Source organism: Orbicella franksi, chromosome 7 (genome assembly GCF_964199315.1).
Source record: "Orbicella franksi chromosome 7, jaOrbFran1.1, whole genome shotgun sequence".
NCBI classification, from domain to species: domain Eukaryota; kingdom Metazoa; phylum Cnidaria; class Anthozoa; order Scleractinia; family Merulinidae; genus Orbicella; species Orbicella franksi.
Genome location: NC_138151.1, coordinates 25509793 through 25525439, shown reverse-complemented (window position 1 = coordinate 25525439; position 15647 = coordinate 25509793). Strand labels below are relative to the sequence as shown.

The window sequence follows — 15647 nt, the reverse complement described above, 5'->3', positions numbered from 1 at the left end:
AATGTTAAATTACCGTAAACGTAATTTATGAAGGGCTTTTGTTGATTTTCTTTTCGATAATGACGAAAAAGTGGCTTCTTCTTAAAAATATGCTCATATCAAGGTTAGAGGGCAAAAGCCATACCCTATTTATGACCAAAATGGCCAAAATTCGCTAAAATCGATACCCTATTTATGACCAAAACGGCTGAAAAACCATACCCTTTGGGGCCGCACATACCTATATAGCCCATATAAGGGAGTACCCCCCCCCCCCCTTCCGGGGAAACTGACCACCAAGAAGAATTTTTTTTCGAAAGCTAGGCGTAATCTTCGCTGAACATTAAATATTACATTTTTTTCATTTATGTAGCTCTTAAATAATAGACATTTATTGAAATAAACTAAATTCAGTGATGATATAATGTCTTAACTGAACAACCGAGAGGAAGTGAAAGTTGAGGGGACTGTTTTGACTGAACTCTGAAAGCCGTACTCTATTCAAGATTATGCTCCGCTGTATTTTGCAATTCTATTCTACATGCAATAGGTATCATGAAACCCTTTCCATACGCTAGAGTCGCGTTTCGAGAAACTTTCTTCCATTGACGTTGCTGAAAAGATTTGTATTTCCATTTGTATGTAAGCGGGCTCTTTGAACAACATCGTCACTGTGATCACGGATCATTTTTCCAGTAACTGATTTATTTTTTTAATATTTTAAGCCAAGAACCTCCTATTTATATATCCTATTCCATGCTGAACTGCTTGTAAACCACGCTCATTACATCTTACTGACTACTATAGCTCCTATGTGGCAATACCAAACCTAGGCTGGGTCTGAACACTGTATGTGTTCCACCTGGATAGAGAGAAAATAAATATATCACTCAGGAGTGCCACGACGTCACTAGTTTAATGCCCGACTTCGATGGTGCCGAAACTGGATGGAATATATATCTGTTTCTCCACCGATAAGCATCCTATAAACTTCGAAGCCTAAGCCGGTGAACGCTGCCTAGTTGCCTCGTCGTCCACCGAAGGTACCGTAGGCCAACCAAAGAGCGAGGCCTGGGGACGGGAGGTTGGCGAGAATCACTTTTATGGGCAGTCACGCATGGGGGAAACGATTGCATGACTAGCTCGTCTGCCGTACGAGGCTAAGCGGAACAGGCGTACCAGGAGACAGGCAAATTGATGACTCATTTGACTCGCGTACCTTTCGAAACACAATGAAGGGAAGTGTAGGTGTAGGAAGGGCTGTTGTTTATCTAACCATGTTACTGTTCCCAGCGAGTGGGAGAAGTGAGGGTGAAGTCGCTAAAGAGTCAAGGAAGAGGCATTTGTTTGTGCAGAGGGACAGGCCACTGCCAGGCTCTCCTACAAAGTTGTTCAAGATTGAGCATGGATTTCCGTCACGGTCTAGCGGCCACCAAAACGCCCACGAAGTGTTTCAGCGAGCTCGACGATCCCTAAACCACGACATGAAGCCAGAAGCTTCTGTGGTAAGACATTGTGCTCTTGTTCGTACTTTGAAAAGTTTTCAGTAATTGTGTAGCCGACTCTGAATCTCATGGCGGTGAACATAGAATGATACATCACGAGGGCCATATTGAATGTAACGGATATTATTGAATTCACAGGGGACAAGGCTTGTACATGGCACGGAAGCTGTTGTTGTCGCTCTTGTTATACTTTTATTCATCGTTTTTTTTTTTTTCTTCTTTTTTTTGCCCTGGCTGAAACACGGAAGAGTTCAGCATGGAGAACCTGAGGTCGAGAAATTCCAAAACTATTTGAATGTTTCATCAAGCGACAAGGACAAGTGATCCAATGCGCAGTGATGAAATAAACAACCTTAGCTGCCCAAGGAAATTCAAAAGAAGTTCTTGTTGAATTAGTATAATTTTTTTTAAAAAAAGTCACATTTTTAAGGAAAAAGGACACCTGCTTATCTATGAATGTCTAAATGTGAAACCAAACTTAAAATTTAAATTTGATAATTAAAACTGAATATTGGCTTGTCGGTATTAAACCACACATCGAAGGATAGCCATTCAAGCCTTGTATGCAAATTTGTCTCGTAAAAACAGAACTGGTTACAAGAGTCTTCCAAACGGAAAATATAGGTGAAAGAAGACAAAAACAGGAAACTAATTTGAAGACATTTTTTTTTTTCAAGTGTGCAAGTCAAATGACGCAAGATTTTAGGCCTACTTGTTTACTCCGGCTTTTATCATCAACACTACAATATTCTGTTGCTCAGATCCAGTTCACTGAATTATAAAATGTGGGTTGATCTAGTTAATCTCTAACTATGACCGTTCGACATCTTTAGAGCTACAGGAATGAACTTGACAAAACTGATCACCGCAGTTACATACAGAACTAAGCAATTGTTTTCAGGCTTTCATTTCGCTGCCGCGTTGTGTATGTAATGATCAATCATGTCTTCATACCTTTTTCCGCAGTTCAAATATATAATATTTTATATATTATATATTCACTTGAAAGCTTCAGGAAGTTTATGAATTTTTCCCAATTTTAAGAAAAAAACTGCAAGAGTTTTCAGTAAAATAATTGCTGAACTGGCAAAGCCGCACACTGTTGCACTATTTATGTAACCGTATTGTTACGTATGAGGTGGCCTCAACTAGAAGCCTGATGGTTTCTAGAAGTCACCTCGTCTCACATTAAAATATTTATAAATACTGTACATTAAGTAAAAAGGCAAAATAAACAGAATAAATGAATGAATGAATGAATGAATGAATGAATGAATGAATGAATGAATAGATGGATGAATGACTAGCTTACCTGGAAAACCTCCAATGAAGTCCTCCATAAAGAAACATGAACTACACATCCGGCCAGAATTTCACTCCTGTTTTACATTTCTTTGTTACAGTCTGCTAGGTCTGTAGGTGGTTGTAGTTAGAGATAAACCAGTGGATAATTTCAGGAAGGAAACTGGCGTTGAAGTAGTGAAAACCCGAGTCCACAAAGTCCTTGCCAAATCCCCACCAGCTCAGAGACAGGTCGCTGTAGTATAGGGTAAAATGCAAGCTTGCTTGGCCCACCTCCTCGGGTAATGAGACGCCGCATAGAATCAGAGCTCTCACGTTTGGACTTTTAAGGTCCTTAAGGTGCATTTATTGCAAGTTCCCTGGTATGTGGCCCAGTTTTCAGTCTGGTACAAGTATCAGCTCAATAAACACACATTGCGATATTTGTCATCATTATACATGTAATCCCGACTAAAGAATTCCAAAAAAATAATCTTAATTTTATTTTAAAACACGTAAGACTAATTCTCTTTTGCAGTTTCAGCTGAATGAGAGTCACCAAATGGCCTATGTACACTGGGCAGCAGACGGCAGGGACACTATTGTGGTGTTGACACGAGACAGAAATCCAGGCTTAAACAGTAACAGCCACGTGTGGATTTCAAGAGATTATGGTCATACCTTTGAGAATCGCACCAACTCATTTATGCATGGTCGGCGATTTGCAGTGATTGACATGTTTTATGCTTCTCCAGTAAATAACACGAGGGTTAGTGAACATGTCACTCTGACAAGGTTACGGAAGTTGACTTACTCGATATGATACAGCGATCATTTTCTTAAAACTAGCATAGTCACTTTAATGTTTTAATTGCGTTTTAATTGCGTTTTGTTTTCATTTTACTTTCAGTACCTTTTTGTTGACAAACACAGCAAAATCATATACCTTACAACTGATGACTGCTTATCGTTTGCATATGTATATGTTACATTTACGCCAGATGAAATCTCCTTCCATCCAAGTAACAGTGAAGTTGTTCTCGCTTACGATGAGACAACAGAAAAGGTAAAGTTTAGTTAACATCAGCCTCGTTGTCAGAGCTATTGAAGTTTCAGCCAAATTCCTGTCACATTGGACTACGCCCTTGTAATAGTCAGAAGTTATATTCTTTGTAGGTTGATTAATCGGAAACCGAATCGCTCATGCTAATGAATAAATAAATAAATAAATATACATTTATATAGCGCCATTTTCCACTAATTGTCCATGGCGCTTCACAATACTTTAAAATTAAAATTCTAAGTTTAAAATCCTAAAATTAAAATGATGGGGAAATGAGGGAAATATTTATGAAGACATGATTCATCATCGCAGTTAAACACACAACTTAAGCGGTTGTGTGGCCTGGACGGGATTCGAACCCATGACCTCTACGATACACACACCTTAAGACGGAATCCACCAGAATTTCGAGTAACAAGTGGACAAAAACCTAGTACCAGGATTACTTACATCGCATTGCAAACTTCTGTACGACTGTTTTAAATATCATTTATGATTTAAAGACCATTTCTAGCAACAACAAACGTCGAAAACGGATGTTGAGCTTCGTATGAAGTGCTGGTGAAATGAAACTGATGATGAAATTTTGCCTGTGTTTGCACGAGTTCTCTGAACTTTGAAATGTATTTTCTCTCGTTCCCATGGGAAATTGTTTTTGGTGTTATTTCAGGCAATTATTTATGTATTTAGCTTTAAGAAAAAGTAAAAATGACTGTAAAATACTTAAAATTATTCTGGTACCATATTTTTGTCTACTAAAACCTGAAATTGCTCGATTTGCTATCGAATTTCGTCTTAAGCAGTTGTGAAATTAGAGCCTGAAAAAAAAGAGAAATAAGTAAATAAATAAATAGATAAATAAATAAATAAATAAATAAATAAATAAATAAATAAATAAATCAGGCCTGAACGGGACTCGAAGCCATGACCTCTGCGATACCGGATCATCAAATATATGATCTTTTATATGTTCACTTGTATTCTTCACCATCATATTACAAACTCACAAAGTGACCAGCTCCCCGTTGGCTTGATAGCTTAGTTGGTAGAGGACTGCACCGGTATCGCATGCGAGGTCATTTGTTCGAATCCCCTTCAGGCCTGATTTTTTTTTCTTCAGGTTTTAATTGCACAGCTGCTTCAGTTGTGTAGATAACTGCGATGATCAATCGTGTCTTCATATCTTTCTCCGCAGTTCAAATACATGATCTTTCATATATTCAGTTGTATGAGGGAAATATTGTAACCAAAGGAAGTGTGCGCGGGGTATTTAACATAATTTTCTTTTTGAAGATAGATGTGTGAAATACAATCCAGAAATATCCAGAAATATGTGGGTGAACTTAACTTTAAGAACTAAATAAAAGTTTCCTTTTTTTTCCTGTCGCAGCTTTACTATTCCAGCAATTTTGGAATCCGCTGGCACTTAAAACATGACAGGGTTAGATCATTTTTCTGGTAAGTGTGAAAGGATTTCGAGGAACCCAAAACACTTTTACATTTTATTTTGAGTACAAAATAGAGAAAGATACGATTTCGAGCAAAAATATAGTGCACTTCGTGAATAAACCTCTCCGGCTTCCTTGCAATTTGATCGGTTACTTTAAACAAGTCTTGAAATCTGATTGATTTATTCGTTTAGTATTCTATTCTCATTGGCAAGGAAAAAAATCGACTTAAAGGAAGGAAGTAGTGCGATCGTGAATAAATTACACTACTGAGAGCCAACCAGATTGCAAGGATCACCAGTGATAACAAAATGAAATGGATGCATTAAGAAAGTAATCGCGCTGGTAATTTAAAATAGGCCTCACCCTACGCGCTCATCCGATTTTGAAATTACTCGCGCGTTTACTTACAGGATTGTACTCCACTCTGTAATTACTATTAATTACTGAACTCCACTTGGTAGTTTTTCCATTACTAATAAAGTTGTTCTGACCACGCGTCAATCATATCAATGTATGGTTTCTCATTATAGGGGTACTCCACCACTGGACAATGCCAACACACTGTATATCGAGGTCGAGGAAGTCTCAGGTACACTCGCTATACTTCTGTGTGCTAATTGTGTTAAAATTCGGATTCGCTCTAGTGATTATTTATGGCTAAGACTAATCCGGGGAAACTGTAGCCACAGAGCCGCGGAACCTACGGAATTATTCTACCCTTAAAGGAGCTACGTCACGGTTTGCCCATCTTGAAATGTTTATCTCAAAATTTTCAAATTCGTCGTTTGTAATCCGTGCTAATCTTCTCCATCCTTTCCATCTCTTATTCATGGTTTATTATTATCTCCTATGTGTTTTTCACAGATCATACTCTCTTGGCTACTATTTTCAGGTCTCCTTCAATTTAAGGGTAATTGTGTACGTGGCCAATGTATGTAACTCAAAATATCATGACTGAGCGCTTTAACATTGACTTGATGTCCTTTGTCTTGATCCCTGAAGCCCTGGAGCCGATTTTAACAACACTTCTATTTCTGCAGCTGGACATTTCTTTCGTTTTCTAGGTGGCCGCTCTAATATGGTGAAAACCGACTACTTTTCCCACGTTGTTTCTACACTTATTAGCGGGGTAAACGACTTTGAAGTCATCGACAACTACATGTTTGCAACAAAATCAGTGAGTACTTTGTCACATTTCTTTTCTGTAAATTTGCTGCTGTTACTGCTTTTAACATCCAGAAATTAACTTTTTGCGAACAAGAGGCGAGTCTATATAAACAATCTTGAAAGATTGTTTATTTGCGGTACGTACGATATGAACGTCACACCACACTGAATAAGGTCCCATTTAATTTTGTACTGGGCTCGTGTGAGATCTGGTAAGTATCCCACTCTAAAATACATGTAAACCCCCTCGCTCGAAAGGTGAGATTCCAATCGATCATCAAAGAACCCTCCGATAAAAATTGGGCTTCCCCAACGGAAAAATATTCATTGAGCCATTACTTTTTTATGGTAGACCTTGCTTTGAATTTCATGTCGACACAGCCTAGGATAAAATCGCTGTTTATTCCATGAAATGAACGAACAACGTTTAAAGCAAACTAACCAAACAAACAAACAAAAAACAAATCAACAAGTAAGCAAAGCACCATTTAAAAAAGAGCTACGTACATACGAAAGTTCGAAGTTTTGCCAAACCTGCTGCAAGACACGGCTGCTGTGCTGCAACGAGAGAATTATGAAATATCTTGAAAAAAATTTCTATTTTCAAACAAAGAGCAACGTAAAAATAATAAGTACTCTGACACTTTGTTCTGCTTGGAATTTTTGCTGACTTGCCATAGTAAGATATGGTTATATTAGACCTCAACATTTTTTCTGCCAGAATGGGTTAACAGGTGTGTCAGAAGGGGGGCTTGGACAAAACAATAACAAATATGCTCAAATAAAAGGAAGAAGAAGAAGAAGAAGAAGAAGAAGAAGAAGAAGAAGAAGAAAACAGCCCATCCTCTAAAAAGCACTTCTATCACGGCCAGGGTAAAAAATAGTAGTGACAAATGTGGGTTTATCGACTCATCCAAGACAGATATTAAAGATACACATTTGTCCCACTCCGGTCCTCTGCACAATTGATGCTGAGGAGTGCCAAGTGAACTTTCTAATATATTGGAGAGCAACCTGCGAGCTAAAGTAAAGTAGTTTGATGCCTCTTTTCCTCTTGTAGTCCTGGGTACCTGGCTTTGTTGCATTGTTGGTGTCACAAGACCGTGGTGCATTTCAAACAGCTGAAATACCCACAGCCTCTCAGACAAAGGTCTGTAAATTTGTTTATGCATTATATTTTGTTGTTACAGCAAACAAAGGTCACGCCTGCCTCTCCTAAGGATTCTAAAGAAAAGAATCAGTGTTCCGAATGCTTGATTTCATTCCTCGATTTAATCTAATATTTGAAACCGACGAATAGTTTATTGTTTAGGATGAAACTTAGTTTTAACACTTACTTCACGCACTACGCATGCCAGAATTGCGTTAATCGTCGGGATCGGAAATCGAAGATGTAACAGGACACAAGTGTAGTCATTACCTAAACATTTCCTCATTTTCTTCACTTTGCCACCCCAACGTTTTAGAATACCTTACCTCTGTTTTTAGTTGTCTAGTTGTGGGGAAAAAATGAGTACATCACTGTTCTAATTAAAATGTCAATCGCTTCAACATAAGAAATAAACGGCTGCTCTTGTCTTTCTTTGCCTCTAAATGACTTGACCGAGCATTGCACATTGTAGGATTTCTACATTGCTGACGTATCAGAGAACAGGGTTTTTCTGGCGGTCACTCGTGATCGAAGGACAGCTCATCTCTACATTTCAGACTCTTCTGGAACAAAATACAGCTTGTCCATGGAAAGGGTGCTGTATTTCTCTGAAATGGACTCTTCTCCATGGCTGAGGTAACTTTAAGTTGTTAATTGTGTCACTACCATTTTAATCGCCGATTAGTTAACGATCACTATCATGGGTATATGGTATATATCATGAGCCAAGAAGGCCAGAAGGCCAAGTGCAAAGCCCGAAATCCACGCAAATAATAAAATAAACAGACAAGTGTCTGTATAAGCAAAAGCGGAAGCTAATTGTCTGTAGAATCAGTGCTCAGCTCTTCCTATTACTGTACAGAACACGGACTAGTAGATCTACCGAGGTTATTTTATGAATTCCCTTAAACATTATCATCAAATTTGTTTTTTTACCCTTTTCTTTCGGGATTTTAAAAGCTTGGAGAAGATTGACGGGGGGAGGGAGAGGGTGAAGTAAGCTACACAACAGGGATGAATGGGAGACTGTTACGTAAGTTAAACGAATTTGAAATCAGCGAATGGACAGAATATGACAGTTACGCTAGTAAACCATGATAAAGCCATTAAGTCTCCTTAATTATTGACCTATTCAGAAGTTGCGAACTGCCTGCTGCAGTAGATTGACATTTCTTTTATTCTGCCCAGGCGCTACAAAAATAACGCATTTGTAGACCTTCACAAAGTAAGCGGAATAAATGGAGTGTACATCGCAAGTCAACTCACTCTTGGTCCGGTTGGACACCGACATATTCTGACCAAGATTACCTTCAATAAAGGTGGATTGTGGAAGCCAGTGGCAGCTCCTAAAGTGGACGCTTATGGAAATCCCTTGAACTGCAGCCTGGTAGGCTTTGGTTTTTATAACTGAAGTGTTTTATCTTAAACAGTACCTTTTATAAGTTGAAACGAAGAAGGGCCAGTCCTATATGAAACAGAAATTTGTTCAAATTTTATCCATTAATCGGACCGGCAAGAACAAAAAAAGGTCAGACCCCCTGGACCGAGCGTTTGGGGAAGATTGAACGAACTGGGGGTGGGGAGGGGGAGGGGGGTTTGACCAAAATAGCAAAACAAACTAGTAGTAAAATATATGTATCATGATCAAAGGCGTGATTGAAGTCCATGAGTTTCCTCAACATACTACGACAATTTTGTCAGAACAATAACTACTGGACGACTCTGAATTTTTCCTAGCCAACTTGTTCACTACAACTGTCGCAGAAATTTGGCGATTACTATTCTCGCCACGCTCGATTCTCTCCAGTGCAGTCGTGGAATTCATCTCCTGGCATCATCATGGCAACAGGTAACTCGATCCATGCTCATGTGAACGGCCGATTATATATCTGTGGTAAGGGTGTTAAGATTGCAATGTTGGAATCCTAAGAGTGGCTTTGTCAAGCAGTCTGTTTCCGATAAGTTTTTATTGTTTACAGCTTATGTAAATTTTGCTAATCAATCCACGGTGCGCAAATTTAAACATTGTTTTAAATATATTGAGATGTACGTTTCTACGTATTTGAGAATTGATACAAACTGGAAGAAACTGTCTCGTAAATAGGTTGCAATTAATTGTTTCCTCTAGGGCTAACATAGAATTACTTCAGCTGCTGCTGTTGCCAGCGCAATCGCCATCGCCTCTACTGGGTAGTAGTAGTAGTAGTAGTAGTAGTAGTAGTAGTAGTAGTAGTAGTAGTAGTAGTAGTAGCCGCAGTAGCAGCGGCAGGGGCGGCGGTGGCGGTGGCGGTGGCGTGGTGGTGGTGGTGGTGGTGGTGGTGGTGGTGGTGGTGGTGGTAATAGTATTTGTAGAAGCAGCAGTAACAGCAGTCCTCATCTCTTGGTCTTCATTCCCCTACTGCTTCTTCGTGTCCTTCCCAGGGAATGGTGTCAGCAGTTGTAACGAATTTATCGTATTCTATATTTTTCCACCAAGCTAACTTCAGTTATCTCTGTGCCAATTTGCAGGAAGCTATGGTACAAACTTGAATGCTGGTATTTTTCTTTCATCAGATGCGGGGCTAAGTTGGCGTATGGTAATATAACTATCTTTCAATAATGATAACGATAACAAATAAAAGGTTCCCCTGCGAATGCGAATCCGAAGCTACATCTCATTGATCGTCGTAACAGCTTATCTGTTTTAAATTTTCATTGATAATCCCAATTTGAGGTAATGAAGTCAATTTATTTTGTTCAAACTTTTCTCTATGGTTTAACCCTTATCAGCCTTGGCTGTTTCTGACCTTCTGAGACTGAGCCCTTTTAACCTTAAGGCCCATACCCTGCAACTCGTACGATTTTAACCTTTACAAAGAACCTCAGAGGATTTCTAAACCTGCACTTTCTTGGAGATCCAACTTGGAATTATGACACTGTATGACGTAGAAATGAAATGGTTATAGAGAATCAACAAAACTGGTCCAAAACTACTGGCCCCAGTTGTTCAAAGGGTGGATAACTTTATCCACTGGAGAAACCACGTACTATCCAATGAATAAATGTTAACAAAACAAACCACGCTATCCACTGGATAGCGATTTGTCTTGTGGATAGCTCTACATCCATCCTTTGAACATTCCGGGCCAGGTAGTCAAAACCAATAAAGAAAGTTAAAGTGATCTTAAGAGGTAAAAGGCAATGTAACAAAATAAATTTTCGTTCGTATAGTATTTAACAAACATGCAGTGAAGATAATTATGGTTGCCATGATAAAAGCAATTCCTTTGAACAATGACATGACGCACCAAATTGTTTCCATATAAATTTCTGGAGAAGACACCAAGTTTGAAGTTCACTGCTTCGACTCTTTTAGAGATAGCAGTGATCAAATTTGATGCGGACCTTAATACGCTTCTCCGGTCTAGGCAGGATTTTAAATGAAAACATGGGCCAAACGCTATCATTTATTACCGGAAAACTTGTTATAATTTAACTGGGTTTTTTTATTTCCTTTTTTTCGTAATTTCCGTCAGATGTTACAAGGACCCCTTTGGTGGTACAGCCTGGGAGATCATGGTGGTATTTTCATTGCTGTTCCCAGAGACTCGTTGACGAACCTGATTTAGTAAGTCAAATATAACTTGACAATGATTAACGTCACATCACTATGGTTTACCTGAGGGAAGGGACGAGAAGCGTTTGAGAGCCAAGTAAATGCCTGTTAAACTTTTTTTTTTCTTAATTTGGAGCTTGTTGCGATGTTTACAAGGCATCCCCTTGAGCCCTGACGCATGAGCCCCCAACCTCGTACCCAACGTTTTCGGGAAACAAGCGAACCTGGAAAGTTGAAGTCCGAAAATATCGGACTGCCAGGGGGAGCACTCCTGCAATACATTTCTTTGTAAAAAGTGGAAAATTGGTGGTTCTATATTTTTATGAGTTTGCAACGGATTCTAATTAAACTTCACATATTTACTAAATTCGGCGTGATAAATCAAACCTTACAGTTAACTTTTTGTTGGAATGAAAAAATGGGAAAACGTGACATCTGTAAAAAAAAATCCCATTCAGTTTACAAATCATACAAACAATGCAAGTGGTGTCAACACTTTTGCATGGAATCTACGTAATTGAGGCTTTTGATCCCAGTGGAGTTTTAAATACGGACGTAATTTCTGTGGAAAAATGGGTTTCATTTGTTACATACAAACAAATCGATGTGCCAGTGAAAGTAGGTTACTGTAAAGTAATAAATTTTGGCTCTTTTTTAAATTTTTAGTTACAGCTGGAATGGAGGCAAGACCTGGCAAATTTACAAGTTCTTAAAGAACTCCAAGCTATATGTGCACGGCCTTCTGACGGAGCCTGGTGAAAAGAGTGCTGAATTTACAATTTATGGATCCATTCCTAGAATACACAAATGGATTGTTTTGCAAATTAACTTGAGGAAGGTGCTAGGTAACTGAATAATAACAATATCTTAGGCAGAACAGACCATGCGTTCTTTGATTATGATGCCCTGTACATCGCCAAACGTCAAGCTCAATACAAAGAAGACAACGAGTTGCTAGCTAGGAAACGTTCAACCACAGAAGTAGAACTCTTGAATGACAGAAGCACAGTCCAGCTTAGTTCAGTCCCTGAAGTCTCCCACTTTTTATAGGTGCTAATCCCAGGCGGGAGAAAAGAAAAAATCAGTAGAAATGCGCAAAAACTCGCATGATGCGCGACACTATGACGATAAACTGAAATATGAGGCCGAAGACTCTTTAAGATGTCAAATAGTAGCTGGTTTGCGAAATGTTTCGGGATCAGCCCATCTTCAGTGGATGATATGATTCAGCCACGCCATACAAAATACTGTACGCGTACGCACGCACGGACAGCGCTCGCATGAAGTACAAAGTAAACAAAGACGTGCTGTAAACCATTGTTTTAGCACGCGTATGTGTAATACGCGCTGGAAACACATTCAGAAGAAATGAAAAAAAGATAAGAGAAAAGAAAAGGGAGAAAAGAGTCCAGGATAACTTGCATACACAAAACGAACCAATCAGAGTGTGGTTTTGATGCGCGCAATGATTTAAACTAATCGTTCAAATGACGAATCCCACATTTTTAAGCGTAAGACACACTGTCGTAAATTGCATCAAAATCCAATAGGCCATTTCCGAATTACCTTCAGCCCCTTACTCAAAGCAAGTCTTGGTGCTTATCCTTTCGTGTGAAAATGAGATTTCATTGACATGCGAATTAAACTCATTTTCATATGAATGGTTGTGGACCAGGGGCTCGTTTCTCGAAGCTCCGGAAACATTTCGGGAAGGTAAAGCCATTCTTAGTTTAACTGTATCCAAAAAACGGAGAAGTGTATGCGCCTGAAACTTATTTTATGAAGGAAACCTCTGTTCATATTAAGGATATGTGAATAAAACAGCTCTGTAATCGTAAGGTTCGAGATTTTGCTATGGCTTTACGGGCCCGAAAAGTTTTGGGGGCTCTCGAGAAACGGGCCCCAGGCCTCGCTTTGATAGAGAGGCTTAAGACATCTCGGGAATGGGCTATTTACAATGAGCATTTAATAAAACCAGAAATGCCGGAAAAGTTCGAAACACTGTCAAAAAATGAACAAAAACCAGGCGACTAACCGATAACAAATAATTCACCGTCGGGGTTACTACTCATTCGTAATTCCCGCCTGAATCAAGTATTCGTCGTTTGAGCGAGTGATTTGAACTCTAGCAAGTAAGTAAGTAAAAATAACGAGTTTTCCGTCATTAATTACACGATTTGAAGATGACAGCTAATGACTATATTGTTTTGGTCGTTAGTTTTTAGCCAAGTTAAGGTTTACGAAGGCTCTTTTGGTGTTCCTTCTTTAAATTAATAAATGGTCTTTAGGTTCTGCCACAAGTTCTGCCATATATGGTTTTTCTCCGATTCGAGGGGAAAATTGGGTTCGCTCTGCACGTGCCGGCATGCAAGTTATCTTGGGCCCTTTTCTTCCACCTGGATTTAACCCCTATATAGAACGCCCTGAGAGGAGAGAGTTCACTCCAACTTGAACAAGAACAACTTGAACAAGGCTATCAATTTGAAATCATTTGTAAATGAAAGGTACCAAAAAGCTCCTCACAGCTGTATAGGGTCTAACTAAGACCGGCTTAACAATAACAGTGGAGAACTAAACTTATGTATAGATTGTAAATGTTCCTTTTAAAACGCTGAACAAGTGTGCTTTTGGTATATTCCTTTAAAATTTAGGCAGTCCTTGCAAGGAAGAGGACTATAAGGAGTGGATCCCATCTGGTGAACTCAACGGGACTTGCTTGCTGGGTAGGAAGTCTGCTTACAAGAGAAGGATAACCCACGCGCACTGTTACAATGGTTATGACTATGATCAGCCAATCACACATCAGAATTGTTCGTGTAATAGAGAGGACTTTGAATGGTAAGGTCAATAAAGAGATTCCATATTACAATCCTAACCATGATACGATGTCTTACGATGGCATACCAGGACATGCCTTTCGCCTCGATCCTACCCAACCCGCCCCATCTCGTCTCCACTCCATCCCATCCCATACGTGTCATGTCATACCACGCCCCTTACAAATTCATAACAGTTTTCAAAATTGAACAAAAAAAGAAAAAAATTATGAGAGGAACAAAGTTTGTCTAAAACGACGTGACTTAACCATCATAAACACCTTATTTTATTTTAGGCTGTAAACGTGGCTGGCCTAGTTGTCTATTGGAATACTCTCTAGTGTTCCACACTGATTGTAATCTTTTTTTACTGTGAATATATGGCTTTTGTGTCGGTTTGGTTCACTAGTATATAAAAAAAAGAAAGAAACAAAACAACTAACCAAGTTTACTTTTCTTTTACATAGTGATGTGGGGTACTTTGATCTAGGTAACAAAGAGTGTGGGCCTGATAGTTCCAGTGGATTCACTCCCACAAGCGTGCCTCGTTTTTGTCCTCCAGGCAGCACATATCGCCGCACAAAAGGGTATTCGGAAAGATAGACCCGTATAATATACCCATATATGGAATACAAGTGAATATATGAAAGATCGTATAAGATAGATGACAGCTGCGTAAGTTTTGTGTATAACTGCGATGATCAATCATTCAAGTGTATGATCTTTCGTATATTCACTTGTATACTTCGCCATCTACGGGTATATTACGAACTCACAATGTGACCAGCTCCCAGTTGGCTTGATAGCCCAATTGGTAGGGTACCGCACCGGTATCTCAGAGGTCATGGGTTCGAATCCCGTCTAGACCTGAATTTTTCTTGTTTTTCAGGTTTTAATTTCACGACTGCTTAAGTTGTGTGTATAACTGCGATGATCAATCATGTCTTCATATCTTTCTTCGCAGTTCTAATATATATGATCTTTCATATATTCACTTGAACTATAGTTCCAGTCAGCGTTAATGCATGTGTGTTAAATTTGCAACTGTCTACACTTGATTTCCATTAAGACTTTTTCACCCCTTCCAGCTGTTACTTGTTTATCACTCTATCTTACTGACTTGGAGCCGCTCGAGACGCAGGAAGCATAACTGAAAAAAGGCTTTTTAATCAACCTGCATATATTTCCTGGTACTTAATATATTTCTACCGGTAACAGAATAGTGTCGTTCTTAAACCCTTATTTCCCTTGTATACGTTAGTTATTTGTTGTTCATGATAGTTCTCTCCTTCTTATAAATGTATGAGAACAAATGTATCAGTGTTGAGGTTTTGCGCGAAAAAATTTTCCACTTTATATGTTGAAGTCACTCATGGATAAAAGAAAGCAAATAATCGGGCCCAGAGGAGCTAGGAAAACAGGCGAAGATGGCAATGAGGGCGAAAATACTCATGAACACTTTGTTTGCTTATGGTCCTGTTGCCAGATATCGCAAAGTCGTTGGTGATACCTGCCAGGGAGGACTGGAAAATCAGTTTGTTTCAGAAATGGTTCCTTGTCCAATAGCGCGTAAGTTAACAACCATACAAAGAGTGGAAAATCATGCAAAGCAGGTTCAAATTAAAGTGATTCTTGCCCAT

General features: G+C 39.1%; 1 protein-coding gene across 1 annotated transcript in view; it reads left to right on the top strand.

The window, feature by feature from the left end:
- The first annotated feature begins 773 nt into the window (after nt 1-773).
- The window catches only part of LOC145492258 (sortilin-related receptor-like), a 28365-nt gene continuing 13491 nt past the window's right edge, over nt 774-15647 (top strand). Inside the window, exons 1-16 of the mRNA XM_081471634.1 lie at nt 774-1484; nt 3304-3534; nt 3676-3831; nt 5219-5286; nt 5810-5868; nt 6344-6456; nt 7507-7596; nt 8069-8232; nt 8785-8983; nt 9334-9445; nt 10105-10172; nt 11112-11203; nt 11858-12036; nt 13843-14029; nt 14475-14594; nt 15494-15576. Of these exons, the coding sequence (XP_081327760.1) occupies nt 1212-1484; nt 3304-3534; nt 3676-3831; nt 5219-5286; nt 5810-5868; nt 6344-6456; nt 7507-7596; nt 8069-8232; nt 8785-8983; nt 9334-9445; nt 10105-10172; nt 11112-11203; nt 11858-12036; nt 13843-14029; nt 14475-14594; nt 15494-15576 (2194 nt within the window). The 5' untranslated portion in view covers nt 774-1211. The remainder of the gene's footprint in view (nt 1485-3303; nt 3535-3675; nt 3832-5218; nt 5287-5809; nt 5869-6343; nt 6457-7506; nt 7597-8068; nt 8233-8784; nt 8984-9333; nt 9446-10104; nt 10173-11111; nt 11204-11857; nt 12037-13842; nt 14030-14474; nt 14595-15493; nt 15577-15647) is intronic.